Consider the following 21,139-nt stretch of genomic DNA (forward strand, 5'->3'; position numbering starts at 1 on the left):
TCGTGAGAATGTGACACCCTCTGATCGCGGGCACCCATAACATTCGTCATCCTGGATGAACTGTACCGGGGCAGGTTTTCGCCTCACTATATGATTCTGCTGGACCCATTTGAAAAGAGGCCCTCCTTCAGCAAAACAGTTAAAACAGAAATGTTAAATGGTTCAAAAGCTTGACAGCTGACCAGGGGACTAATATCAATAAGTTACATTTATATAGTGCCTTTCACAAACCCAAGGTCACTTTACACTAAACACTAAACAGCATTTCTCAAATTAAACTCAGGATGTATTTGAATGTATAAATTGTTAGCGTTTTATTAGACATCCAGTATATATACAAACAGGCCCACAGGCCAGGTCACACCAGTCCTTTCTTAGGAAATGAAACCAGACCAAGCTAAAACCAGAGTGCAGACCAAAGTAGACCTGCTGTTCAGTCAAACCCAGAAACACAGACCTTTGCAGTTCACATGGTGGCCTGTGTAATGACATCATCCTGCCACCTAAATTACAATATTACTGTTGATGTAGCTACATTTTAAACTATGTTTATTCCTATATCTAAGCACCTATTCATAAAGTAACACTAGAAATGCGGCTGGAATTTGTGTAGACAGACCCAAGGAGATGCGTCTGAGAGAAGTACAGACCTGAGAACTGCTCTGCATCACGTCTTCCACGTCACAGACTCCACGTCACCTTGCACGTCTCGAAATCTCAGCTCTGCAGTCTCCGGAAAGCAGCAAAATAATCCCACGCCTTCACAGTAAAAACATTGGAAGTGGAGGCTCCGCTGGCCACAACTGAGGGGACTGAGAAAGGTGTGCAAGTGTGACCCCAAGCATATGAGAGCGCCGAGAACGGCAGGGTAACCCCCGAGGTTCTCCTGCACACACACATCAGAGAGAAAGACATCAATTTTCTTAAAGGAACAACTAGCAGTTGGGTAGAAAGTTTTGCTCCATCTGGCTTTTATAAAGAACCACAAAAAAAGAAAATAATGTTAGACCTCCTCTAAATAATCAGTGGAGGGCTGAAGTCACCACTTAAGTCAAAAGTCAGTGGATATTAGAGTTTTTGTTATATTTTAATACAATGGAGAAAAGCATTTATAGAACACAATCAGGGACATACAATACTTAGCCATTACCAAAAGTGCACATAAACAGAACATTCCTCTATCTGCAGCCAGAACCAGGCCAGAACCCATCACTGGACCGGGGACCCTGTGATGCCTCCCATCATCAAGCACTTTCCTCTAACTGCAGGGAAGATGAGAACGTTTTTAGGAAAGTCGCTTCCCCCAAAAAACCCCAACATACATGAAAGTTAACAGTCCCTTTCTGAAACCTGCGAGGAGGTAGAGCTTTAATCAGATCAGTGTCTGCATGCCTAGATATTTACATCCTGTGTCAGCGCACGCTGTTATGGGGGCTCTCCGCATCGGCCAAACAGAGAAAGACAAAGAGAGATAGTCAGAGAGACAGATAGAGAGACAGCCTCACACGACACGCATTGACCCATTTGTTCGAGACGAGGCCCGACCGCAATGAGAGGAACAAACCAGGCAGGCGGACTTCAGCTGACCTTAAAGCGAATTCTTCTTACATGTATTAAAATGATCATCCTCATTTTTTCCCAAAAGAATTCCACCATCTAGCTGCACACTTAAAACAGGAGTTTTAACACTGAAAGACAGAGTGTTTGTTACAAAAAAAAAAAAATGGCGGCTAGTTTGCCAAAAACGGTGGGGGACCGGGAGGCTTAAATGACCCAGGGGGATTCAAAGTGGGAGGGGTGTCTTTGGTGGCAAGGGGAACAGAAGGGCGGGGTGGGGGGAGTTGTTGACCGAGGTCCTTCAATCCAGTTGGTAAACCCCCTCCTGCTTGGTGGGGCAGTGAGCTGCTCCGTGCCCTATAACTGGCACACGCATCCAAAGGCACTGCTTCTAGGGTATGGTGTGAATGGCGTGGGGAAGGGTCATGACACCTGACCAATCAGGGAGCTTTGGAAAATCTGGAACCTGCGAGATGTGATTGTCCCTCATAATTCACAGGATCTGTTCTCATCCTAAACCACGGCAAGCCATCCCTTGTCCTCTCCCTCCCGCCATCGATCTCAAGACCAGGCAGGATAAACTTGCGGAAAAAGCATCAAGCAGAGAGCCACCCAGCAAGCCAGCTGTAAGTCAGGAATACAAACACGTCTGTTCTCACGTCCTGTGCTTAAAAGCCGCAGTGGAGTGAGCTTAACCGATTTGCGTATACCTAAGGCGCGACTCGCAGGAAACTGTCCAGGAATGCTGAAATAAACCCTTCAGGTAAAAGCTGGGGACACCTGGAATCTAACTGCTCGGTCTGGTAGGTCTATGATGGGCCGAAGCAGCATCCCCCACTGCAGGTACGCCCCCACTGCAGGTACGCCCCCACTGCAGGTACGCCCCCATGCCAGCGCACGCCCAAGAGCACACTGTCACTGTGGTCCCTTTTCCACCTGTCTGATCGGTATCATTATGTGTTTAAATAGATATAAAATTCTGAAAAGCAGAGACCCGCTGGTCAGTGTCAGAGAAACAGAGGATGGGCAATTAAAAAAAAAGACAGGAATTCAGTTTCTGGTTGAAAAGCTGTTTTGGTGTTTCCTGGTGACCCAAGCCTCGGTTGGGTCGGGGCAGGTCAGGTCTGCTGTCCTCTATGCTCTATGTACAGCTATACAGAGGGAGGGGGCGGGCAGGGGGACAGTCACGGAGCCTCCCCCCGTGACCGGCCGCCCCACCTCACTTGCGGTCGTCGATGGTCTTAATGAACTCCACAGCGGCTGTGAACTGCATCCACCAGTAGCTCTCCTCCCCACCGAGCCGGCTGGCGTAGAAGTTACTGATGTACTGGATGGTGGAGAGCAGGCAGGGTGGGTTGGCCTGGAGGGGACGGGGAGGGGGACAGTGTCACACTCAGGACAAGGTGCAGAGACGCTACTCATCAGTTATTCATAAAACTGCACTCAGATTCATCTCAAAGAGTAAAACATGACTAAGTAATGCTGTATGCCCAACATCAGGCTGGATGACTTGTTTAAAGGTACAACAGTTGGATGCAGCTAGGAACTGAACCAGCAACCATCTGTGTGGCTCCCCGCCACCCTTGCTAATCGACTCCCAGGTAGAAACAGGGTGCAGCAGACAGGAGGCGCCAGAGTCGGTCATGAGCGGCAGGTCCCGTGAGGAGGGCGCTGCTCTGCTGGACACCTTTCTGCTTGTGCCATTGATGAGCTTTCCTGGTGACTGGGGGCTGGAGGGAATCCGGATCCGGCTGGCAGGGGGTCGGTCCGTTTCCTGAGCACACTCATGCATGCCCCGCCTTCCGGCTCACTCAGACCATGTTTACCAACACATTAGCCCGACATTAGCGTTCTTATTAGGGACCTTAATGAGGCCATTATGTAAATATCTATGGAAAGGCAGCCCCCGCCCCCCGCTGGTATATGCCAAGGCGTTCGCTAATCTCCGTCCCATTCCGTTCCGATGGTGTGAGCAGGAACCCAAACGCTTAGAAGTCATTCTGCCTCTAATGGCAGCGAGCTCAGCTTGCGGATGCAGGAACTCTCAATCACACTGCTATACTGCCAGATAAACACCATTAGGGAGCCAGTATTAGCCAAGGAAAAGCAAACACACATTTTATTATCTGTGGTAGATGTCATGCTGATGCCTATTATGGGCTGGAAGCCCAAAGCTCCGCGTACGTCAGACACATTCAGCCTATCTGTGTGCGCAAGTCCCATCTGGGGAGGGAGGTGTCCCCACCTTGATCAGGACAAAGACGAGCACGGGGACAAAGTCGTCGGCGCCGGGCACGGCGTCTTCGTTGGCCAGGCTCAGTAGGTTCATGATGGTGGAGCACATGCGTAGGATGCACTGCACCTTGTCCCGCGGCGTCTTGTAGGCACTGATAGTGCGGATCTCGGCCTGTGCCGAGGGCCACGGCGCCTCCTTCAGGTACACCTGTGGTAGGGGGACAGAGGGCAGATGGTGTGTCTTCATGGATGGTTCGCAGGTACATTTGGCAAATGCAGTTTCTTCTGATGTGGACAACTAGCCTCGGATGTGGATTTCAACAAAGCAACAAAGGAAAACCCACGACTATCTAACCCACAGGTGTCAAACTCCAGTCCTGGGGGGCCGGAGCCCTGCACATTTTTGGGTTTCCCCTCATTTAACACACCTGATTCAAATCCTTGTGCTAATTACCACACAGCTCTTGAGCTGAATCATTTGTGGTGGAACAGGGAAAGAACTAAGCTACACAGGGCTGCGGCCCCCCAGGACTGCAGTTTGACACCCCTGATCCAAACCAAATCTACCTCTCCTACACAGAATGAAATAAAATGGATACCAGAATGTCACAGGTTCTACTCCCACCCTACTGGCAGGCGAGGCTCTCAACCCCATTTGCTTAGGAAAAAGCCTGCCATTTCCAGGTGACCCACAGCCCTGCTAACAAGCCCCTACCTACTCTGATGTACCTCAGCATCCCTTTGCTGGGGTGAACCCGAAACCAGCACAAAAATGGTGCCTGTGAGGTTCCCTGGCTTCTGGCTTGTTTATTAATTACCAGTGATGTGCCCTGCTATTAATCAGACTCACATTTAATGAACTTGTGCACATAAGTAGAAAAAAAAGAAAACAGCAGCTATGATAAATCAGAGTCATCCACTTGTACACAAGCTCTCAGATTGCTTCACAGATCCGATATTGAGAATTAAAAACTGTCAAATCCAAAAGCGCCTGAGAACAGAGGATCTCTTTCCAGGGCGGTGGGTCAAAGCACTTCAAGGCCATCCCCCGCCACCAATGGGCTGCGAGAGCATGCAATTACAGGGACCCGCCCTCTGACCCAGCACACTTAGCTAGTGCCTGCCGTAAATCTCCAAATACAAGGCGTGTGTATTTTTCATGTCCCAGTTGAGCATTTGTTACTGCCGGTAATGGTCTGTGATTTGTAATGGTCATTATGGGGAGCCACCCAGAGACAGAGAGGCACTGGGCGACTGTCACAAATTTTCAAGGGAGAAAAAAACAAAAGCTTTAACTACATCCTTGAGGTTTCAATGCCATTCTGACTGTAAACACAGACACTCTGCAGAGTCAGAGAAAACTACAGGCAAAATTCCTTCTACTATGGACCAAGAAAATAGACACAGAACTCAAAGGCAGGTGGACCCTTAAAGCAGGAAGTGGGCGGACAGAGAGATGGGAGTGTTACCTCTGGTATCTGCAGAGCCTTGTGATTGGCTGTCACGACTTTGGAGAGCCTCTGGATGTGTTCCTGCAAGACCCTGAAAGAGAAGCATTGTCAGCATCAGCCTGCATGCATCGGTCACGTGCTTCGCCTTAGCATTACTGATTTATAGCCGAAATGCTGTGGCGAGGGGGGAAGCAGGCTCAGTAGGTCCTTTAACCGGCAGGTCGATACGACCTCTGCGGACATGGCCCTCTAGCACCGGCTAATCGGACCGCAAATAATCGACTCCGTAACGAGAGGCAGCCCCCCCCCCAGGCCAGCCGGCTTGCTCCTGCTCACTGGTCTCTCAGGATGTCCCCGTCCTGGTTGGGGTAGAAGGCCAGCTTGAATATGCGGTTCATGACGCTACGCTCAATGGCCATCTGGGCGTCCTGCAGCTGCTCCTCACTGGCGAACTGCCAGATGGCGTCATGGGCCATTGCGCCGTACAGGTATCGCAGAAAGTCCTCCACTGCTGCAGTCTTGTCATCGGCCGCTGTGCAGGACTGGAATGCTGAGGGGGGACAGAGAGCCACACACACTGACTACACGGGACCCACCGGCCTCACACACGGGGACACACACTGACTACACGGGACCCACCGGCCTCACACACGGGGACACACACTGACTACACGGGACCCACCGGCCTCACACACGGGGACACACACTGACTACACGGGACCCACCGGCCTCACACACGGGGACACACATTGACTACAAGGGACCCACCGGCCTCACACACGGGGACACACACTGAGTACACGGGACCCACCGGCCTCACACACGGGGACACACACTGACTACACGGGACCAGCCAGCCTCACACACGGGGACACACACTGACTACACGGGACCCACCGGCCTCACACACGGGGACACACACTGACTACACGGGACCAGCCAGCCTCACACACGGGGACACACACTGACTACACGGGACCCACCGGCCTCACACACGGGGACACACACTGACTACACGGGACCCGCCGGCCTCACACACGGGGACACACACTGACTACACGGGACCCGCCGGCCTCACACACGGGGACACACACTGACTACACGGGACCCGCCGGCCTCACACACGGGGACACACACTGACTACACGGGACCCGCCGGCCTCACACACGGGGACACACACTGAGTACACGGGACCCGCCGGCCTCACACACTGACTACACGGGACCCGCCGGCCTCACACACGGGGACACACACTGACTACACGGGACCCGCCGGCCTCACACACGGGGACACACACTGACTACACGGGACCCGCCGGCCTCACACACGGGGACACACACTGACTACACGGGACCCGCCGGCCTCACACACGGGGACACACATTGACTACACGGGACCCGCCGGCCTCACACACGGGGACACACACTGAGTACACGGGACCCGCCGGCCTCACACACGGGGACACACACTGACTACACGGGACCCGCCGGCCTCACACACGGGGACACACACTGACTACACGGGACCCGCCGGCCTCACACACGGGGACACACACTGACTACACGGGACCCGCCGGCCTCACACACGGGGACACACACTGACTACACGGGACCCGCCGGCCTCACACACGGGGACACACACTGACTACACGGGACCCGCCGGCCTCACACACGGGGACACACACTGAGTACACGGGACCCGCCGGCCTCACACACGGGGACACACACTGAGTACACGGGACCCGCCGGCCTCACACACGGGGACACACACTGAGTACACGGGACCCGCCGGCCTCACACACGGGGACACACACTGAGTACACGGGACCCGCCGACCTCACACACGGGGACACACACTGAGTACACGGGACCCGCCGGCCTCACACACGGGGACACACACTGACTACACGGGACCTGCCAGCCTCACACACGGGGACACACACTGACTACACGGGAACCACCGGCCTCACACACTGGGAGACACACTGACTACACAGGACCCGCCAGCCTCACACACAGGGACACACACTGACTACACGGGAACCACCGGCCTCACACACTGGGAGTCACACACGTACAGATCATTAACCCTCTGAGCTACTCAATGCCCCTTCAATAACATACACGGTGGGTTCCTAATGCAGTACTGGGCAATTCCAGTGTTATCCATGTGACATTTAGACTCTTACTGGCAAACAAAATGCCTCAGACCTGGGACATGCTGAGTATCAAGGAGTCTGTTTGCAAATCTCTTCATGTAACCACCTGCATTAAATATAGTGAAATCTGCAAAATTCATATATTAATTTACATGTTAGAATTGTATGAGCTGTCTGGAAGTGACAAATGGACCTCTGCAAGGAAGTGCCCTACTAGTATTACCACAGAGTCAGTGTAAACTACTAGGAGCTCTGACTTGATACCTGGCCCCACCCACACCCACTCTATAAGGGAGTAGAGAATAAGGAGCCTGTCCCAGATCACGGAGAGCAGGAGGCGGGGGCACCCTGGAAGGCATGCCACCAAACCGGTTAGGAAAACAAGCCACCCCCCTGGGCCCTGGCACGCGGACGTACCTCGGATGAAGTCGAGCATCTTGGCCTCCATACGCTCAAGGAGCAATCGCACGCACACAGTGGTGAAGTAGCGGTTGGCCACCTCCTTGTCACGCAGCACCCGCTGCAACAGCCGCTCCAGGTGGGCCTGTGACGTCTGCAAGCCCTGCCGGCAGCGTGTCAGGTAGGCGATGTAAGGTGCCCGCTTCCTGCATGTGTGGGGGCCAGGGTTTCAGGGTCAGGATCTGCGGTGGCGCCCTCTACAGGAAGCTTTCAGACTAATGAAGTCTAACTTGACCAATAATTAACCCACACCACAGCATGTCGGCCATATTTGTATGTTTTACTCTAGTGGCTAAACTCTGGGAGTAGTAGGAATGAGGAGATACGCATAGCACCTTCAAGACTGACACTTTAAATCAGAAGAACTCAGATGAGTCACAGGCTAACTCTGTAATCGGAGGGGGACACTTGTGGAGTCTTCAGAAGCCTATTTAATAGAGAATTGCTTTAGTAAACCAGTCAAATTGCTTAGGAGGTTTAGCTAAGACAGTCCAATAGCAGGACACATGGGAATTGAACTGGAAGGTACTGGTGGGAAGGTCAGCTCCACGAACACAAATTAGGCCCCTCCCAATACAAACGAGGCCCCACCCCCCCACGTGCACCGCTTTCACCTGTAGTCGTCGGCAATGGCGGCCAGCAGCTTGCGGCAGGTGCGCGTGTCCAGCCGGCTGACGCAGCGCGTGGTCTCCTGGATCTGGGCCATCTGGTTCTTATCCTGCAGGTTGATGGCTTCTGCCAGCTGGACCTTCAGGAAGCAGACGATCTCATTGTCTGGGGGGGGAGACAGGAAGCGGCGGTCAGAGGTGGGGGTGGGGTCTCCGCGTCCTACTAGAGAGAGGCCTTGTAATTATGCCCGTCTGTCATCGGAGAGCACACGCCATCCACAGACACGTGACAGGACACTATTCCTCCTGATGTACGTGCATTAAAGGAGACATCCGGACAGGATAGGCGAGGCTTCCTGTGCTCTACATACCAAAAATTTAATTTAGCATCACCAGCTGTAATAGGATAATGCATTAAGTCCGGTAGCGGGCTTTTGCTCCGCATTATGGGACACAACATTTTGCTTTGTATCTGCGACGTTCAGAGCTGACCAACACTGGATTAACTCTGAAGGACTGCCTGCCAATGCCACCAGCCTCTGTCCTCACGGGCAGCGACAAACCCGGTTCCTCATCTCCCTGGCTACCCCCTGGCTACCCCCTGGCTACCCCGGCTCCCTGCTCCTACCTTCGGGGTCGGTGTGGTCGGGCAGGCCGTTGCGCGTACTGGCCGGGGCCATCATAGGGAAGACGACAGAGTCGGCGGAGCACAGGGCCAGGCGGAGCTTCTTCTTGGCATCACTGTGTGGGAGGTGGAGCGTGTGAAACAAGGACGGATGTTGTCAGGTGGCATGAGCTGGGGGGGGGGGGGGGGGGGGCACAGAGGGCGAGACCAGGGCAGGGGGTGGGGTGAGACCGAGGCGACCCCCACACACCTGAAGGAGAACTTGGAGTCCTGTGGCTGGGCCGTCTGGCTGGCCGAATCCGGCAGGTCGTCCGCGGAGACGTTCTGGAGGGCCTCTTCCCTGGGGGAGCCGTGAATGCTCTCACCATCCCCCCCACAGGGCTCTGACACACAGAGACACACCCACAGACAAACAGAGACAGATACACACACACACACACACAAAGAAAAAGATGGACACAGACACACACAATGAGACTTACACATTTCAGACTAAACAATTGTCTCTCCTCCCCCACCCAAGACCCCGAGATGACATGTGGGGCCACGCAAGGGGCCAAAGGGGCCCCTGCTCACCTTGCCCGTCATAAGCGGCCCCTGCGGACGCCATGCCGTCACCCGGGCTGCTGCGCTTGATGTTGCGGTACTTGTCCAAGATGTCCTCGGCCTCCTGGGCCTGGCGGCTGTGCCGAGGCAGCGGGTCATCTGCAGGGGTGGAGGGGCGGGCCGTGAGCCAGGGACCTGCATCAGCGTTCCATGAGGAAGGAGGCCGAGAGGCCAGCGATTTGCTAGGGTGGGACTGACCTGGCGGGGCACGATCGGGACCCAGCTCCTCCTTCTCGTGCTTGTCCTTCTTCCGGAAAGCGGCGATAGGCGCTGGAGGCGGACAGAGTGAGGAGGCAAGGTCAGAGGGCAGCCAATCGGCGCCAAGCGTGCTAAGCTACAGCGAGGTGAGCAGGACGAGGTGGCAGAGCAATGGACATGGCACTGCGGTCCTACATGAGCGGCCATGTTCATGGGCGAGAGTGAAGCAGCCCAATCTAACATGACAGTGGGAGCACTCCTCACACACCGATGACGTGAAAAGGTGTCCCAAGATAGGCTCATTTGGGGAAACCGGGGGCAGGGCTTGTGAGGCAGAGAAGGCCCCTCCCAAAACAGAACCATGAATGAGCTATTTCCCCATCCACTTATGAGAGAGAAGAACACACCGCTGGCAGGAGCCGGCCCCTACTGGAGGCCGCGTCACGCTGGCGGCCTCTATGCCAGCCGAGGAGCCGGCCTCTATGCCAGCCGAGGAGCCGGCCTCTATGCCAGCCGAGGAGCCGGCCTCTATGCCAGCCGAGGAGCCGGCCTCTATGCCAGCCGAGGAGCCGGCCTCTATGCCAGCCGAGGAGCCGGCCCCTACTGGAGGCCGTGTCACGCTGGCGGCCTCTACAACTCAGGGTAGGTTCTTCATTTACAACAACACAGCCCTTCTTCTGCAGCCTTTGGGTCACTGGCCTGCATCCTTCAAGCCACACCCACCTGCCATCTCACATGCCCAAGAGAAATATTCCGCAGCGAATGCTGTTTTTCTCTCTGCCTCAGAGTGGCCAATCCCGTCGAGGCCACCCAACACGTGAAGCAAATTAAACCAATGAGGAGAAAGCCCACTGATGAGTGAGGAAACATGAGGTGAGGCCATGAGGGGGGGTGGCAGTGAGGCAGAGGCATCCTCGGGCCTCCCCAGGGGGGGACGTTACCTGCGACTTCGCTTTCTGCAGTCCAATAGAGCACTGCGTGGGAACAGGACAGACAGCGTTGGGCTGGGAGGGACACTCCACACTGCAGAGAGCACAGCCAACACTGCGCGCGGGGGAGCGGCTGCTGCCCGCTACTCTGTCTCCATTCATGCTCTGGGGGGACCCAGGCTGGCCAGGCATAACACCGCTTAGCTGCTCTCCCGTACGCAGTAGCCTACTAAGGCTGTAACGAACCATGCTAAAAATTCAAGCACAAAATTATCGCAGCGTTTGCTAACCTAATGATTAAGATGGTGTTCATTTATTTAATTTGCCTATTCATTATTTTGGATTTTCACAAGACATTTTAAACATCATCTACGTTCTTATGCCAAATACGTAATGCATAAGACCAAAGGTAAACAATATGCATGCCTGCAAGTTCCCCTTTTAATATTTAACTTAGTTACTATAAGAAATTAAGTAATTTAAAATTATTTTTTAAACAGATTAATTCTATTTATTCAAATGCAAACTTGAATACTTTCAAGCAGTTCAATCTGCATTTCTATATGAGAAATTCTTGTGAACTATATTACTGTGTTCAGTAACTAGACTTCAACACATAATTTGGATGCCTGATGTTTATACCTTTGTTCCACAGATATTTACCAGCGTTATTTTTCAGTAGCTATTATTATAACAAGCTCCCTTGTTGCATGTATTGTACAGCTAAATAGTTTTATGCATTCTGAATATCGCCCTCAATAGCTCGAAAACAGTAACTCTCCAAAAGGCAATTCTACTGTCAAACAAATGTAATGATACGGAACGTAATTATTTGAACATTATCACCAAATCTGAAATAAATTAAATGAAGACTAATAACATTATCCGGAATTTCTTGTGTTTCAGGCTTAAGCCTACTTGAACAACTATATGTAGATAATATGCTGGTGATGCACAATTGTCGTAAACCATGGGGTCTAAGAACAGCCTTTCCAAAATGCTCTAAGTCAAGTCCAAAGTATGGGAATATTTGGGTTTTCTACACGTTGGTAGTAAAACTTGCAATACAGCAATTAAATACAGTGGAGGAACTGCAAACTTTAGACTTAAAGTAAAGAACTTTAAATATGTTAAGGGCATTTGTAGTGTGGTAACACAGCCCTAAGTTGTTAATAAGTAAATGAATTACAATACTGAAGACAACATTCAGTATTCTGTTATTACAAATTTAAATATTTGGTAATTCTGAAAATTTCCAAATAATACAAGTCAATTATTGCATAGGTATTAAACTTTAAGTCTCTCAGACAGGACCATGTATTGCTGTGTGCTATTATGATAAGGGATGTTTCAGCTAAGGCCTGGAGACACACAGCCCTATAGCTGGCTCATCGCACAAAACACATAAGTAGCCAATAAGCTCTCTGACAGCTCCTTGTTCAGAAGCAGTGACTGACTGTGTGCCGTACTGGGTTAGTGTTTGTCTCTGGCTCTAAGGCTGCTTTTCCACCACACCAGGTACCGTACTATTAGTACTTTCCATTGACTTCTGGTTAAGTACTAGTACCAAAAGTTCCAGTAAAAAATAAAAAATACAAGTAATAATAATGGATGTGTAGACAAAGGTTTAAGTGTGATCTGGTTGGAACAGATACAAAAAGACCAGGATGGCTTGACAAATTAAAAAAGTATTTTGTATAATATACTAGGGCAGCACGGTATTTTGTTGTAATAAATACCGAGGTATGCATAAAGCAAAAAAGGAGTTTGACAAATTTCTCACAAACCTGTCTAGGAGTGGTTTTAATAGCAAAGATGAAAATGATTATGATTGTCTCACAGAATGCATGTGGTGCTCATGCAAAAGCAGTGGAAGAAAACTTTAAAGTGATTTTTTTTAGACATATACTAGATCCTGAAATGGAAAATAAACAATGGCAAAACTTTTTTTCATATATCACAGTAAAAATGTTTTAGTGAAACTTAAACCCCCTGCACTATAATGTCCATACAAAAGTGAAGGTATGAAAAAGCCTGATTTTAATCTAGCATGTTGTACAGTCATGCCCAAAAGTTTTGAGAATGACACAAGTATTGATTTTCACAAAGTTTGCTGCTTCATTGTTTGTCAGATGTTTATATGGTATATTGAAGTATAATTACAAGCATTCTATATGTGTCAAATGCTTTTATTGACAATTGCATTAAGAGTCAATATTTGCAGTGTTGTCTCCTCTTTTTCAAGACCTCTGCAATTCGCCCTGGCATGCTGTCAATCAACTTCCGGGCCAAATCCTGACTGATTGCAGCCCATTCCTGCATAATCAATGCTTGGAGTTTGTCAGATTTTATTGGTTTTTGTTTGTCCACCCGCCTCTTGAGGATTGACCACAAGTTCTCAATGGGATTAAGGTCTGGGGAGTTTCCTGGCCTTGGACCCAAAATGTTGATGTTTTGTTTCCTGAGCCACTTAGTTATCACTTTTGCCTTATGGCACGGTGCTCCATCATGCTGGAAAAGGTATTGCTCATCACCAAACTGTTCTTGGATGGTTGCGAGAAGTTGCAATCGGAGGATGTTTTGGTGACATTCTTTATTCATGGCTGTGTTCTTAGCCAACGAAGTGGGCTCACTCAAAATTTTGCCTGAGAAGCAACCCCACACATGAATGGTCTCAGGTTACTTTACTGTACCTGTACCTTTTGCAGAATATCAGTCAGTCCCTGATGTTTTTCTTGGAGAAAAGTGGCTTCTTTGCTGCCCTTCTTGACACCAGGCCATCCTCCAAAAGTCTTCACCTCACTGTGCGTGCAGATGCACTCACACCTGCCTGCTGCCATTCCTGAGCAAGCTCTGCACTAGTGGTGCCCCAATCACGCAGCTGAATCAGCTTTAGGAGAAGGCCCTGGTGCTTGCTAGCCTGTCTTTGGTGCCTTGAAGCCTTCTTCACAACAATAGAACCTCTCTCCTTGAAGTTCTTGATCATCCAATAAATGGTTGATTTAGGTGCAATCTTACTAGCAGCAATATCCTTGCCTGTGAAGCCCTTTTTGTACAAAGCAATGATGACTGCATGTGCTTCCTTGCAGGTAAGCATGGTTAACACAGGAAGAACAATGACTTCAAGCACCATCCTCCAATTAAAACATCCAGTCTGCTATTCTAACTCAATCAGCATGACAGAGTGATCTCTAGCCTTGTCCTCGTCAACACTCTCACCTGTGTTACCGAGAGAATCACTGAAATGATGTGAGCAGGTCATTTTGTGGCAGGGCTGAAATGTAGTGGAAATGTGTTTTTTGGGATAAAGTTTATTTTCATGGCAAAGAGGGACTTTGCAATTAATTGCAATTAATTAAGTGCATCTGATCACTCTTCATAACATTCTGGAGTATATGCAAATTGACGACATAAAAACTGTGGGAGCAGACTTTGTGAAAATTTTTATTTGTGTCATTCTCAAAACTTTTGACTGTACAGCCTCAGTGGTGGGTATGAATATTCTGCTAATCCACTAACAACTAATTAGCAAAGCTAACCTAATGGATTTGTGTTTCACTAACATTTTTTTGCAGGTAAAGTAAATAAAGTTTAATGGTCAGAAACATTTGTAAATACTAAAATCAAACATATTTGTTCCAGTCTGTTGTGAACATGTCTATCTGGAATGCTGTTGGCTGACTTTGTAAGCAAGATGTGGTCAATAACCTGTCGTATTTAAATGTATGTGAACAAAGATAAAGTCCAATTAAACTGGGATATCCTGAACTAAGGGGAGAACTGGGGCCTGTATCACAAAGCAGGATTTCTTCCTTAGTTGCATAACTTGCGACTAAGGAAGTTGTTCAACTTACATTTTGCCCAGACTACCTTAAATACAACAAGTCCAGCTAAGCAAGAAATCCCGCTGCAGTAGTTATCAGATTAAAACTTTGGAGTTATCGAAGCTAACTTTTCGGTTAGCTACGCCCACCACTGTTCAGCCTAACAAAATACTATTGCCTTTTTTTGAATTCAGAACAAAATACTTCACGTTGCGATGTCGTTTAGCACCAGTTAAAAACCAACACCTTGAAGTACTGAACTTTTGGTACTTTCTTGAAGTATTTAAAGTACGGTACCTGGTGCAGTGTAAAAGCACGCTAAGGAGGGACAGCATAGTCTCCTACCCCTAACCGTGAGTGAGTGAGCGCGCGCTGTGCTGTGTTATGGTTCAGCTCTGGCTCCTACCCTGCTGTCACACTCAGTCCATCACCTACAGACACACTCACCCACAGAGCACATGAGTTCTGTACACCAAGGTGTAACACCAATAAAACCTGTGACAGGCACAGTCAATCTACACCATGGCATGTTGGCACTCCCAGCTGTTAGCTACCTCTTGATTGGCTGATCCCCCCACACCACCCTTACCTTTTGGAATGGCTGACACAAAGCGCTTTTTCCACCATGGTCGGTTCCTGTCCGACTTCTCGTCATCACTGTCTTTCCTCTCCTCCACCTGTAAGGGGTGGTGTACGTGGGGTGAGATGAGAGCAGATAACAGGCATGGGCATTAGCTAATAAACCAGAGTGATGGGTGACATTTGCTTTAGTTATATTACCTGTGTGTATTGCTCACCTTAAAAGCAGAAATCTCCTGCATAATCATGATTTTAAACCTAATTATACCCACCAAGGACTACACCTTGGGCCATTGTTCATTAAAAGCAAGCACAACATCCCATATAAACACCACAGCCAAAGCAGCAAACCAAAGGGACTGTGTGCAGGGCAGTGATTGGCTGAGCCATACCTCTCCTTTCAGAGAGTCCTTGCTGGGAGAGGACGAGGGTCCTAGGGCGAAGCCAGCGGGACCCAGCTCACGATCCTCGGGCACAACCCGCCGGTTGAGACCCGGGTCACTGGTGGGTCGGCGGCCAGTGCAGACAATGTCTGAGCTGCGGCTGCGAACCAGCCGGTCCGGGTACGAGTGCCGCTGGTCCTGCTGAGCCAGGCTGTGTGGGCAAAAGGGGGCACCAGTGTGGCGTGGCTCCTGACCTGGGATGCACGCCTCTGGAATGGGGGGGTCCGGCGGGGGGTGGGATGGGCGGGTGTGGTGCACCTTGGGCCGCACGATGGTGCCCGTGGATGAGCCTGTGGGCATCAGCAGGCATCAGTGGGTTTCGGACCTGATCCCCATCCTACCACCATCAGCGCTGTGTGAGACTAAACCCTGGGGTTATAGGGGTCCTGGAGGAAGTGCTACATCCTCTGTGAGCAGGTCCCACATGCCTGAGCCCAGCATCCTGCTCTTCAGGGACACAGGCGGTTCCCAGCTGCACCATGACAAAATCTACCCCCTTTCAGCTCATTTTCATTATAAATCTGAATAATAGCACAAATAACAATACAGTAATGGTGTCATAAATATTTCTCTCCCCTTGGGCAAGTTTCTGCAGCAAGCATGTACACACACACACATACAGAAAGACAGACACACAGAGAGACGCAGATACAAACACAGAAACAGACATACTGAGCAGAGCCCCGTGCAGCAGAGCTGTACCCTGGGGTGAAGGCAGGCCACCTGTTCACCGCCGGGAGCCGGGGGGACAGCCAGCAAGCCTGGGGTGAGGTCTCTCAGCCTGTCACCCCCTCGCTGGCACCCAGCCCCCGTTACTCACACCCACGCGGGACAAACAGTGCATTGGGCACATTTAGGGCCGTGTGCGTAAGAGAGCGTGGCTCTCGACTGAAAGGCGCAGTCAGCCACAGTGCCCGGAAATTACCTTCCCCGGAGGCGAGGGGGTCGAACATGGCAAGGAGGGACTCAGCCTGCGAAGGCGGGGACGTCAGATGGTGTGCCCCTGGCAGCACAGGGAGGAGAGCAGGCAGGTTAGCAGCCCGGTGACGCCCGTGTCCCTCCCCGCCGTAAAGCTGTAAGCTTGCCCACTTTGGCTCTTCGCTGGTAAAGCATGACGGAGGCCAGACAGACACAGGATACCCCGACTGGCTCTGACCCTCCCCTTACCGTGAGCCGACTCCTCCCCATCTGGGCTCGTCACCGAGTCCTTGCCCCCGAAGTCGGAGCTGCACTCGGAGCGCAGGTCCTCCATCTTGTTGGGGATGTCCTCGGATGTGGCGCTTATGCCTGCCAAGATAAAGACAAACCAGGAATAGCAGTGGAAAAGAGAAGCTGTCGGCGTCGGCCTCGCTCACAGACGGGACTGTGGGGGTTACAGGAGGAGGGGCAATCTCAGGGTGGGGGGAGGATGAAGTGGGGGGGTGTACCTGAGACCACGCTGAGGCCCGGCGTGCTGGGCCTGGAGCTCACCTCCCTGACCTCAGTGTCGTCGGAGGTACTGCCCACCCCAGAGCAGCTCTCCAGCTCTTGCAGGCGCTCCTCCTGCTTCAGGTCAGGGGCCTCTGGGGGGGGGGGGGGGACAGTGCACAGATATCAGTGTTACCTAAACCCAGAGGGCATCGCCTGATGGAAGGTCTCGCCAAGTTGTCACTTCCAGTCACCTGCTAGTCCATCCGTATCACACCCCGGGCGCTCCCCGCATTTTGGGGACTAACGCCAATAGCTTCCTGGTTTAGCATCCTGACACAAGGCAGCCAATCGTACAAGAGCATATAAACGGCGCCGTGCCTGAAAGTGCCGCTTGGCACTCGGGTCCCCGATAAATGCTGCTCTGGAGCAAAAACAGTTCCATGCACGGAGCTGAGCGGTGGCCCAGCCGGAACCCGCAGTGAGTGCATACAGCATCCCATCAAACCTGACAATCTCGGCGCAGTCCACCGAACTGGGCTCACTACGGACACACGGAATGGCGGAGCCACCTTAACACAGATATGAGGCTTTGGTCACTATAGACTTTTGTCATTAGTCAAGGTGCTGGACCGTTGAGCCTTATGACAGTTACAGAGGCTGTCCCCAATCTGAGCGGGGCCCCAAAGAGACTCCCACACGGGGCCCGTCATGGGCAGGGACCACAGGCCCAGGAGATAGGTGGCACTCGGGAGGTGCAGAGCGCTCTGGCAGTCAGGCTCCTCGTCTGGCTGGGGGACACTTCTCGCTCAGAGAATACCCTGTGGTGAGTTCGCTTGGCACGGCGCAGAGTGGTGGCCCATGAAACCTGCCAGATGTTATGAAGGTGGAGATGGAGAAGGAGCCGTTACCGTTAGGTACTGGCCAGAAAAGCTCACCTGAGTCACTGGGTAAGACCTCCACGCTCCAGGCCTCACTGGTAGTCTCAGAGATGGTGGATCCATACGGGTCGAGCAGGACGGAGCCGGAGCCCGGCAGACAGAGCAGGCTGCCCAGCATGCTCTCCACAGCGGCTCCTGCACACAGGAAGCAGAGCTTGGGCTCGCAAAGTCGACCTCAACCTGGTGACCGCGCAGAGCTTTGGCACTGTCCCGGCCCCCAGCAAGGCGACGGAGGTTAACCCGCCAGAACGCGGCAGGCAGGAACACGGAGCAGCTGCAAGGAGGGAAACACTCGGCTCCGCTTTTTTTGGCAGCCATTCGGGTGGGAAGGCTCCCTGCAGCAACACGGCCCCTCCCTGGCGTGGCCCCATTCCCATCCGTCGGCAAGCCCGGCAGGGGACGGGGGCCCTCGAGGGGGGCTCCGCCCCGCTGCCGCTGTTTACAGTCGTCGAGGTAGGGGCTCGCAGCGGCCGCCTTTCAGGTGGATGATTAAATGAGTGGCGCAACAAGAAGTGAAACAATTAGAATTTCTGCCTCATTATCATGGTAATCTTATCAGTGGGATAATGAGGTATTAATGGATATTTAATGTGCATCTCATAACTGAGTCCCTTGGAGAAAACACATAAGGAAATCGCTGTAAATTCACTTAATGACTGAAAAGTCCCACCACGCCATATACCAAGGCGTGAAAAATGGAGGATGCAAATGAGTGGGAACCAAGGTCAATAAGACTGTGGGGACCCAGCGAATGTCAGCCGTCCGTGACGAGGGTGGGGGTGGGCGCCGAGCGGGACCGACGGCTCTTTATTATTATCACCAGTGAGGGGTGACTTTCCACAAGGAGCTCAAACCGGAGACGGAGTAGGGGATGACTTTTTTTTTTTTTAATGGAAGAGGAACCGCATGCTTTGACTGTCCTGAAATTTGCCCGCCAATGATGCTAACATTTCTAACATCTGAGCTTGCATGTTCTTCCAGAAAGCTACACGATAAAAATTAGTTAATGTTTTCATTCTCTGAATGTTAACGGTACAAGAAAAAAAAGATTAAGACTGCAAGATTAAGTTGAAAATGGACAAATATTTTAAGAACACAAAAACATGTGCATCTGCACACGGAAAGCAGCTTTATTCATGCATTTCACTGACGTCTATTTTAAGCTGTTAGTGTGTCCCCTCAAAGGCTGGATACATTCATAAAAGGTATTGATGTCTATGATCTGAAGACCTGTTTTTTTAATTAAACACAGAGAACATAAGATGGATCCTCCACCTAACATGGTTAATGTTATATTCACTGTAGTGCATTATGTCATGCTCTGCCGCACACATGCATGGTACACAGGTATGTCATTGATGGGTTTGTCCTTGACAAGACAAGATGCAATGTAAAAAGCAGGCCACTGGGTGGCAGTATAATCCAATATAGAGAGCTGGCCACTGGGTGGCAGTGTAGTTCAATTCTGTTAATATGTTGGAAAATACACTGAAAAGTCTTACTAAAAAGAGTAAGATTTACATTTGATCATTGAAACCATATCGCAATTCCTCATGTTTTTGGTAAATCTCAATGTCATGAACTTGAAGGACTGAATGCGTCCGCCGTAATTAAATCAGCCGACAGCCACACACGTCCACTCGGATATTTTAAATAATTATGGAGAATCCACTAATTCCAGCCATCTATCATACTGGGGTAAGGCAAGCCCATAATTTCAGGCAGCCATTAGCTCAGTGACAACTCAATCACACATCTGGACACAGCCAATCGGCGAGTGAGCGATGCCTCCTGCAGAAAGGTTAATGGGTGTCTCGCTGGCCGGGCCATGCTGAGCTCACCTGCAATCTCCTGCAGGCGGTCCTCGTCCATGTTGGGGTCAAAGTCGCTGCCCAGCACGTCCGTGCTCCAGGTCTCGCTCACCGTCTCAGAAATATCCCGGTCGTCAGTCAGGCCCATCATGTCGCGGATCTCGAACTTGCGCAGTTTGTCGTCCAGGTTGTCCTGAGTGGTGGCTGCAGGGCAGAGCGATTTGTGTCAGAGGGACAGCAGGTATTCCAGGTAGCTGAGGACCAAAGCGTGGCCCAGACAGGCCCGAGAAGGCGAGCACTTCTGGGTGACCACACACAGGAGTCGGAAAGAAATTCCCTCCAGATTTGCCAATTTCACATTCGCGGTTTCACTTATTTGCAAGTTGGCCAGGCATAATTAAATGGAAACCCTGAATGGGGCACGCAAGCCAAACTTATATAAATACTGCAAATGATTTGGATCACATAAAATCATTTAATACATAAATATTACTGTTATTTATTTGTTAATGTAAATGCATACTATTTCTTTAATATTAAAAGGTTTTTTGGTGTGTGGGGGTGTGTATCTTCGCTTCGGCTCACTTTGTGTCTCGGTGACTAGCCTCACTCACATATTAGCTGACTCTGTGACTTTCTTGAAGTAACGTTTTTTGTCTAAACCTGTCACTGCAGGGAATTTTGCATTTTTAATAATGGACCCAAGTATTATTGTCGAAGTTTCACGCTGGCAGGGGATCTTCTCCTCTAACCCGAGCATATGTGAATGCCTGACTGTACCCCCCCACAGCTAAGACTGCATACTGCACCCACAACTGAGTAACTTAGATTCGAGCGGCTTCCCACTTCACTTTCTCTGATGGGTTAAGGGGAAACGGGGAATCATGCGGGAAAGAGAAAACTCAAAAGTTTCCAGCAGTAATTAGGAAACTCATTAGCCCAGATTACACCAATGACTCCAATCTTAAAGTGCTGAGCAGGCAGAGGAGCAGGCAGCATGGTAACTAAAGATAGACACAAGCTACACCAAGGTATCGGAGTCAGTGACTGAGGCAATGCTGTTACACTGTTAAACGAGGCAACCCACTCTGTGGAAGGGGAGAACTTACAAACGCACTCACAGACACGCGCACGGACACACAGACAAACATATGGAGAGCGACAGGCACATACACACAGACAGACAGGCAGAGAGAGAGACAGACAGGCGCACACACACCGAGACAGACAGACAGACACACACACACACACACGCACAGACAGGCACACACAGACAGACAGGCACACACACACACAGACACACACAGA

At 50.9% G+C, this 21,139-nt stretch overlaps 1 protein-coding gene across 3 annotated transcripts in view; it reads right to left on the minus strand.

Moving 5' to 3' along the window:
- Positions 1–289: 289 nt before the first annotated feature.
- gapvd1 (GTPase activating protein and VPS9 domains 1) overlaps positions 290–21,139 on the minus strand; it is a 42,821-nt gene continuing 21,971 nt past the window's right edge. For all 3 annotated transcript variants that reach the window (XM_072707697.1, XM_072707702.1, XM_072707691.1), the window contains 17 exons: positions 19,862–20,035; positions 18,018–18,155; positions 17,100–17,234; positions 16,840–16,959; positions 16,598–16,675; positions 15,622–15,962; positions 15,240–15,327; positions 9,898–9,969; positions 9,670–9,798; positions 9,344–9,476; positions 9,097–9,209; positions 8,475–8,634; positions 7,819–8,006; positions 5,580–5,793; positions 5,262–5,334; positions 3,803–4,000; positions 290–2,917 (listed from right to left, as the gene is read on the minus strand). In XM_072707697.1, coding sequence (XP_072563798.1) covers positions 2,777–2,917; positions 3,803–4,000; positions 5,262–5,334; positions 5,580–5,793; positions 7,819–8,006; positions 8,475–8,634; positions 9,097–9,209; positions 9,344–9,476; positions 9,670–9,798; positions 9,898–9,969; positions 15,240–15,327; positions 15,622–15,962; positions 16,598–16,675; positions 16,840–16,959; positions 17,100–17,234; positions 18,018–18,155; positions 19,862–20,035 — 2,495 coding nt within the window. In that variant the 3' untranslated portion in view covers positions 290–2,776. The remainder of the gene's footprint in view (positions 2,918–3,802; positions 4,001–5,261; positions 5,335–5,579; positions 5,794–7,818; positions 8,007–8,474; positions 8,635–9,096; positions 9,210–9,343; positions 9,477–9,669; positions 9,799–9,897; positions 9,970–15,239; positions 15,328–15,621; positions 15,963–16,597; positions 16,676–16,839; positions 16,960–17,099; positions 17,235–18,017; positions 18,156–19,861; positions 20,036–21,139) is intronic.

The sequence above is a fragment of the Paramormyrops kingsleyae genome, chromosome 2 (assembly GCF_048594095.1).
Source record: "Paramormyrops kingsleyae isolate MSU_618 chromosome 2, PKINGS_0.4, whole genome shotgun sequence".
Taxonomy (NCBI): Eukaryota; Metazoa; Chordata; class Actinopteri; order Osteoglossiformes; family Mormyridae; genus Paramormyrops; species Paramormyrops kingsleyae.